This window comes from Austrofundulus limnaeus, unplaced genomic scaffold (genome assembly GCF_001266775.1).
Source record: "Austrofundulus limnaeus strain Quisiro unplaced genomic scaffold, Austrofundulus_limnaeus-1.0 Scaffold10, whole genome shotgun sequence".
NCBI lineage: Eukaryota > Metazoa > Chordata > Actinopteri > Cyprinodontiformes > Rivulidae > Austrofundulus > Austrofundulus limnaeus.
Window position 1 is genome coordinate 4,984,609 of NW_013952412.1, and position 8,502 is coordinate 4,993,110.

General features: G+C 36.0%; 2 protein-coding genes across 2 annotated transcripts in view; one reads left to right on the forward strand and one right to left on the reverse strand.

Annotated features, from left to right (window-relative positions):
- Window positions 1-8,502, reverse strand: part of LOC106513211 (C-type lectin domain family 18 member A) — a gene marked incomplete in the record, with an annotated part of 22,129 nt that overhangs the window by 8,806 nt on the left and 4,821 nt on the right.
- Window positions 6,863-8,502, forward strand: part of LOC106513210 (fibulin-7) — an 8,319-nt gene continuing 6,679 nt past the window's right edge. The window contains exon 1 of the mRNA XM_014001930.1: window positions 6,863-7,047. Coding sequence (XP_013857384.1) covers window positions 6,979-7,047 — 69 coding nt within the window. The 5' untranslated portion in view covers window positions 6,863-6,978. The remainder of the gene's footprint in view (window positions 7,048-8,502) is intronic.

Sequence of the window (8,502 nt, forward strand, 5' to 3'; positions counted from 1 at the left end):
AAAAGCCAAACTGCATGTGGCCGTGTCAGTTGAATGTTTGGCCCAAAAGCCAAACTGCATGGGTTGGAGATAGGAACTACTATCTAAGTAATTAACGAATTGTTCAGTGACCCATTTTTCTGCTATTTTTGATATAGTTGGAAGAATACTTATTGGTCGATAATTATTTAAAGAAGTTGGATCCCCAGTTTTAAATACAGGAGTAACTATGGCAGACTTCCAAACATCTGGAAAACATCCAGTTGAAATAGAAGAGTTTGTAATAGAGGCAATAGAGCTGGCAAGAACTGGGCTCAAGTCTTTGAGCATGTATGTATCCATTCCAAAAAAGTCTTTAGCCTTTGAAAGTTTAAGCGAGTTTATAATATTTAGGACTGTTTTCTCAGTAATGTTTTCTATTGAAAAAGACTGCAGTGGTCCCTGCTGAGTATGCCACTGGATATAATTTACCTTGTTTAGTGAATTTTTTTTATAAATGTCACTCATAGAATTAATAAAATGATGATTAAAAGTCTCTGCTATTACTTTTGGCTTCTTCAGGATTTTACTATTTCAATGAATTGCCAGACTTTTTGTATTTTTATTGCATTGCCCAGCCAATTTTTTTATGTGATTCCAAATAATCTTAGGCTTTCCCTTTGCGCTGTTCAAAACAGTGATAAAAAAAATCAGCCTTAGCCTTTTTGATTTCTTTAACTACCTTATTTCTTAGAGAAACAAAACGATTCCTACTACATCCCATTTTTAGAGCAAAATTTAAAGCATGGTCTCGATCTTTCATTAATCTCATGATATTTATATTTAACCAGGGAAGGTTGTTCTTTCTAGAATTATACCTAATTTTCCATGTGAATAATGAAATGATTTCCTGTAGTTTATTTGTTAGTAAAGAACAGTCCTTATTCACAAATAGATTTTACAGTTTTAGTTGTGTTTGTCATGTTTAAAGCAAAAATAAAAGAGAACATTTTACACTCTGTCTAAGGAAAACTTTTAAAAGTTATATAGATTTCTTTATTTAATTTARTATTTAATAATAAATATCAAGAAAAGATGTAATCAGTGTTTGATGTTGCTATTAAATTACCTGATGTAAATTGGTCCTGGAGTTAAAAACCAAGTGTTTGTTATCACCCACACAGATCTTCTCCCTAACGTCATTTATGTTCTTGCTCAATTACTCGTTAGCTTTAGGCTTCTCGACTTAATGAAGCGATTAAAAGGTGCTTTGTTAGGTTTATATATTAAAAGTGCTTAATTGTTGTTAGGAAAACATCACAGCTCTTTTGCATCATTGGCCCATTGTCTTTGTATTTTCTAGCTCACTGAAGCAATGACTCCAAACTTGTCTGCAAAGACACAGAAAATGTTGTGCAGGTTTACGAAACGTCCCATTTGAACTGCTTATTTTTTATTTTGCCATTGTTTGGTGAAAAATATGCATCTTGCTTTTATTTAATTTTAGTCTTTCAAGTCCTTTTAATTAAGCGGTCCAGTTAATCAGCAGCTGGACCGCAGAGAACAGACAGCTGAACTGATGTGGAGCTATGGGTGCGCTCCTCACTGAGGATTGAGTTTGTCGTGTCTGGAGTCAGCTGCAAATGTGACTAGTTATAGAGCAAAGAAGAAAGGTCAGAATGTCTGCTAATATTTTCTCAGCCGAAACTCAGATTGAATTTTTCTGTCACTGCTGGAACATTAAAACAATCCAATGCCTGTAATTTTGGCGACAGGGATCAGTTGTGGCGTAAAAAGCTCCATCGTTCTCTCTGATGTYGGCCGGCGGAGGACTTTGATGTCACTGACGGGGTCGTAGGTCACCGGGCAATATATCATCAAGACAGATGTTGTATCAGCTGTGAGAAGTTTCACTTTGAGCAGCTCTACTTTGTTAAGTCTCCACTGCGGCACCATTACAGAACCCTTAGATTAATTATTTGGCAAATGAGTGAGGCAGCATTATGTTGCTTTAAAGTTCTGGCCTCTGAAGGGGTTCTAATGAGACGCTGAGCTGTGGAAAGTTATGAGAGATTAGTGAGATAAAATCTCACAAACAGAGGTCAGGATTTACATATCAACTCTCAAAGCCTTAAACTTTCATTTCTGTCTCAATGGGCTTTGCTGTGACCTCATAATACTTCTCAGCTCAAAGAAAACCTGCCGAGAGGGCAGACAGCAGAGGAAAATGGAGCATCAATCATTCTTGAAGGCGTTTTATCTCATCATAAAAAAAGCTTTAAGGTCTGTAAAATAATCACTACAATAAAACCTTCTCACAATGATTTTGGGTAGAAAAAAAAACCTATTCAGCCATCCACAAACAGCCGCAGCCTTGAACCTTTTAACGTTTATCAGTGAGGCTCTTTAATATGCCTCTTCAGCTCGGCAAAGCTTCCTCTGAGGGGTTTAATGGAGAAAATTACCTGTAATACCAGTGATGTAAATGCAGGATGATTATCCACATCCTCTCTTTCTCATTACAACCTTATCAGCYGAGAGCAGTTCTCTGAGGCTAGAAAGCTGTCAAAGAAAAAGKGCTCCCTCCGTACGAGCGGCTCGAAGGATCCCATCAACAACAAAGTGACTGTTTGCCCTGCCACAAATCTCGTATTAGACCGAGAAAGTACTGAGTGCTTTTGTCAGATTCATAATCTGTTATTATCTGTTTGGTCATATTCACAYGCAGGAGAGATAATTGTGCAGATAAGAACTAGAAGTCAAAGCAAGAAGCAGTTGGGAGATGGTTCAGCAGTGAGTGTGAGAAGCAGAAAATCTGATTTTATGAAACGTCCCTCCACGAAGCCTCTTTTTTTTTCTTATGTGAAACATTAACATTTTAAATGAGGTGTTAGCGTTTATCGTTAAGACCAAGAAGCAAAACCATTTTCTTTTATCTCAAGTGTCTAAAAAAAAGCAGAAAAGAGAAAAAAAAAGATTTATTGTTGTCATTTCATTCTATTACCCTTACAAGACTCTTTGCACAGCTAATTGATTTTGGCTTCATTCTGACTGCCRACATTATCAATCAGCCTGCAGCAGAGCAAAGCACATGGTGCACCAACACAACTGTTTCACATTGCAGAGACCAACACACAACAACACAAAACAGAGATACTCACTTTTATTTATTTATTTATTTATTTATTTATTTATTTATTTGGTGAAACAGTAAAACTCCATTGCATCGAACCAGGGATTACGTTTCAAAGTGGTCGGTGGAGAAATATCTTTTTGGTTAAAATGTTTGCAACAACTGCGTTTTGTCAAAATATGATAAAAATATAATTATGTGAGTCTTTTAAATGGAATTTAAAAATTTAAAAAAAAAATTCTGTGCGAGTTATCAAAGATTTTTCCCCCAGATGGTTATTCTTGATATTTAAATATTGTTTGAGGTTTCCTCTTTACAATGACATCAAAAATTCCTCATTAGAATAAAATAAAAATAGGAAATTGACCAAATATTAATGGGATATCCTGATTAAGACAAATCAAGCAATATCTCTGGAACTGCTCATCAGGTATCAAAATGTAAAAAGCCAGAAGTCTGAAAATGTGCTCATCATTTTCATCTAATTTGTTCTAATCCTAAGCTTGTTGTGATGGGTCATATATGATTCTTTAATTCTTTAACTTTAGGTTCCTTTGTTTTTTTGTTTTTTTCACCTTTAAGAGTAGAATGCAGTTCTGTAACAATTTCTAAAACAGCTGCAGTGCAGATGTTGCACATTGTTAGGCTTTAGCTCATAACTTTCACTTTAAAATGGAAAAATAGGCTTTGTAACAAATTTCCAGTATTTTTCTAAAAGAAAAAAAAACAAGAAAACGTGTATTTTTATCATATGCTATAAAAACCTGGATCCGTTCTTATTGTGAACAAATCTTCACATTTATCTGACACTGGACACATTATTCACATGCAGACAGAAGAAGTTACAAACCATTTTTTGCATGTTGCCTGCTGTGGGTTGGACCCGGCTGCGCAGTCTGTTGTGCTGCGCAACAATCTGAGAGCGCTGCCTCTGCCCGAGCCCTGAGAAAAACACAACCCAGTTATCTGCTGCTGTTGTCATGACAACAAAATGCCAATTCATCTTTATGGGATRTTTGAGTTCACATCAGGATGGAGTTGTCTTTAGCAGGTCTGTCTTTATGATCWATAATCTGTTTATGCTTTTACTATGTTAAAAAGCATCAGGTCTAGTTTATCAGCCTCATTCTTAAAGTTAGAGCAAATCTTTCTTTATTAATCCAGATTAGCTTTAAGACAAAATGACTCACACATAATGTGTTTCTGTTTATAATGTTACTCTAAATTACAAGCATAATAGATAGATAAATTATAAAACTGAACAATCACTATTGTACAGGTGGCTTTTCAGACTGCACTAGATCCTTAATATTAAAGAATTTAAAGAAATTCTGATAGACGGTTTAATCTTAAGTATATTATATAACAAATATAAACTTTGTAATTTTGTAAAAATGTAAAGGTCAAGCAGRCTTGGCTGAAAAATGTCATTTGATGTGTTTTTACCTGTGGTGATAGAAAGCTGCCGGTGCAGTGGTTCTGCCATAATCCAGTTGTTAAAGGTTGGAGACACCAGAAGAAACAGAACCAGGGACTGATCCAAACTCCAGGAAGAGGTTACAAACCTCATGGTGACGTTCTGAAATGTCCTCAACAACTGGACCCACTTTAACTCCCAGCTGTCCTGCCTCCCTGATCTTCTCCTCCCTCTTTCAGACTCTGAGGTTGTTTCATCAACTAAGATGATTTCTCAGGAACATTCTGCTTGAAACTAAACACTTAAAATCACCTGCTGATTGTCTGACAAAAACAAACTTATTTATACAAAGCATGCTTTCTCTAAAAGAGAATTTTACAACTATTTTAGAGGATAAAAAGAAAAATGTTGCCAAATCATTTACATTTACTCTCTTTACAGCAAACAAGCAAAAGAAGAGGGATAAAAGTGGAGCAGAAAAACAATGAAATCATCTCTAATGGTTAATAATGATTTAAATGTAAGGTCAAATAAGCCCCGACACCTAAAATGTTGGAACAGTTGTTCTAAAGACAAATATTTATATCTTTAATGTGTTTATTGATTAAATCTTCTTTTAGCAGAAACAAGACATGATTGTATTATCTTCTCAGCCTCAGTGGAAACATTTTCTGTCTGAGTTTATGTTTCAAATCATTTTTGGGTTAAACAAGCATCGCGTCCTTCATGCCGACAAACAACCGTTTATATATTAGGATTTATGAATTTATGGAATGAATAAACAAGCAGAGACATAACTGATGCAGAGATAATTGTTATGTAGGAGGAACATCTGCTTGCTTCAAGGTGACATCTTTTCTGGGAAAGTCTGTGGTTATTTTGGGACAATCCCAGAACTCATTCTGCGTGACTTCCCACTTTGTGGCTTATAAAAACACAGAGTTTGCAGATGACCGGCCTGACCACAGTCTGGTTTTGTCCACGACTGAAAACGTACAACACGTCATGAAGAGGTGACTCAGAAAACAACCAGACACCGTTCAGCAGGAATGGACACCAATCTCACTTGGAAAATAACAGTTTTTAGTGTTTTCAGTTTCCAAGTTATTAAAAGTTTACTTTTGAAAAAGAAGATTGATGCCACCTAAATTATGTTTTGTTTAGATTCTTTAAAAGATACTTGTGTCAGTTAAATAATGATGTAATGAAAACATTTTTAGCTTGTCTATTTTAAGATCACTGAATTCCTACAAAGCAAGAAATCAGGGTTTTTAATATGTTGGTTAACATCTTGGGTCTGGAGTAGCTCGGTGGTCAGTACCATCATCTTGTAATCCTGAGGCTGCAGGTTTGAGCTCAGGTTGTGACAGGAAGAGCAACCCGCGTAAAACATTTATCAAACATTTTATGAATGAATATGCTCACTGTGGAAAGGTAACAGAATAATATTAGTTAGACATTGCTTTGCAGAATAAAGGACAAATTTATGAGTTCTTCTTCTTTCAGATGAATTACTGTCTGTGCTAAAAGTCAATAATTAAAAACTGATGACCTAATTTGGCCACAGATGAAACTWACATTTTCTGCAAAAAATGCATCATGAATGCATAATGCTGAAAAATGTTTGCAAGAAAGGAAAAAAGTTGTAATTTGTTGTAAAATAGCCAAAGATGCTGAAATAATAAAAAATAGATGAAAAAGCTGAATCTAGCCCAAAAAAGCAGAAAGAACACTTGTTTTCTAAGCAGTAAGTAGCTGAAATTACCACAAAAAAGGTGAATTTAGCTGACAAAAAGCTCAAATTAGATGAAAATAGCTTTTAAAAAGTAGCTTAAATAGCAGAAAACAGCTGAAATAAGAAAAGCTTAAATTAGCAGAAAGAAGCTGATAGAAGCCCCCAAAAATTAAATAAGTAGAATACCTGAAAAGAGTTGAAGGATAGCTGAAACAGCAGAAAAAAATGCTAAAATTAGCACCAAAAAATGAAGCTGAAGGAGGCTAAAATTAGAGCAAACAAAATAGGTGACAAAATATTYGGAAAAGAAATTTATCATCTCAATAATGTAAATGTAAATCATGTAAATGTCTAACTGGTTTTCACACAACCAGAAAAATGTCACCAGCCGGTGAACCTGCATGTATTCATGTGAGCACAGAGTAATTCATGTACAGTRTGCATACAGTCCTGCAGAGGGCACAACTCCTCACATTTTAAAMCTGATTTGAGCAGAAAGGAAGTGAACTCCAAATCAAGTAGGGATAATAAGGTGGTCACATTTTTTCACCAAGTCTCTTTTTTCTGATTGGCTCCTGAGAAGTAAACAGCATCCACACCCTTCAGCTGCAGCAGCTTTTCCACTCTTGACCTTCTCTCACCTGGAGTCCTCACACACTCTGAGGAGTTTTTGTCAACATCTAACCTTACTGCAACTTTGAACACATCTGAGGCTTTATTAGTTTTAGCAGAAACATGTTTCTGTCGGCTCTGAATGTCATCACCTTGSTGTGTTTGTCTTCACTTCATCCTACTTCTGGACAGGTAAGAATCTAAGCACCACAGTACGCATGACAGAGGCTTGGTGCACATCTGCTTGACTCAAGTTTATGGTTAAAAAATATGTCCAATAATGACCAAAGTAGCTGATAACTGACAGAGAAAATGTTGCTTATTTACTTTACATTCAAAGATCCCACAGCTGTCAGTGACTTAATCATTTTTTTATATTTATATATTTATTATTATACTGTATATACTGAATATTTATACACTGTGCTTTATTGCAAAGCTTATGACATTCCCATGAAGCTGCAGGTGTCTTAAAGGCTCTCATAAGGCTTCTATGTCTGTCACCGTATCTGATTCTCCTGAGATGATGTCTGCAAACACATAAGTGTGACATTTTGGAACTTTTCATATAGTAGGTTGCRTTTTCAAAATGTTCTACTCGATTAGTCTTTAGCATGGCTGTTTTAAGCTAACTGCGATAACCATCCCTGAGTTAACATGGCATGTACAGCATGAGCAGAAAGAGGCCTTTGACAGCAGCACTGGAAACACCAGCCTTCATCTCCTCCCAGGTGACTGAAGTCTKTCCAAACCTCAGTTCAGCCTAAATAAAGGAGTTCTGGGCAAATATTGGCTGTTATTACATAACTCCYGCTGGATGAAAGCACTAATTGGTTGTGTGTGAAAACATGCATGGGAGGGCAGAGCTGAAGGGGGAACGACACCGATGAATGAGTGAAAGTCAGGAGAAAAAAACGTCATGAACTGGAACACATCACTCCCTTTACACCTCATCTAATGGACAAGGAAGATTGTAACACGGATGATGATGATGCTTAAGCTGAGGCAAGTAATTATCAGCAGCAAGAAAAAGCAACAATTTGAATGTGAATATTTAAATAGAAAAAGTACTGTATGAAGATTTTAAAACGTCAGCAGAAATTTACAGCTACAAGAAGACGCTGTGTTCCACAGAGAGCGTGTGTGTTTAAGGTTTATGGCTGAGCGGAGTGAGCCGACCATCAGGTAATGAGCAGGTCTCTGCTGGTTCTTAAAGTGGTCAAACACCCTCTGATCTGCACGTATTTACTCACACACAAACACCTCAGCTACTGCACAACACAGACCTCCATTCAGAGCATTTTTTATGGACATGCACTGGAGCTGGGTGTGTTTCAGCTGCAAATAATATCCTGTTTAAAATGTTATCACTAGACAATGTAACGTGAACTCAGCTGATTATGAAGCATTTTGTTATTGTTTATCAGCAAACACAGAGAACACGAATGAGTAATTCATCTGAGGTGATCTCACAAATGAAAAGCTTGAGGTATTTTTAATGTTAAAGAATTATAAACATTGCTTTAAAATCTTAAAAGGTAATAAAACAACAGAATAAATACTGTAGAAAGTTGCTCACTTGATAATAGAGCTGTTCGGCAAGAAATTGGCAAGAATTTGGTGACATCTATGCACAGCGGGTAAAAA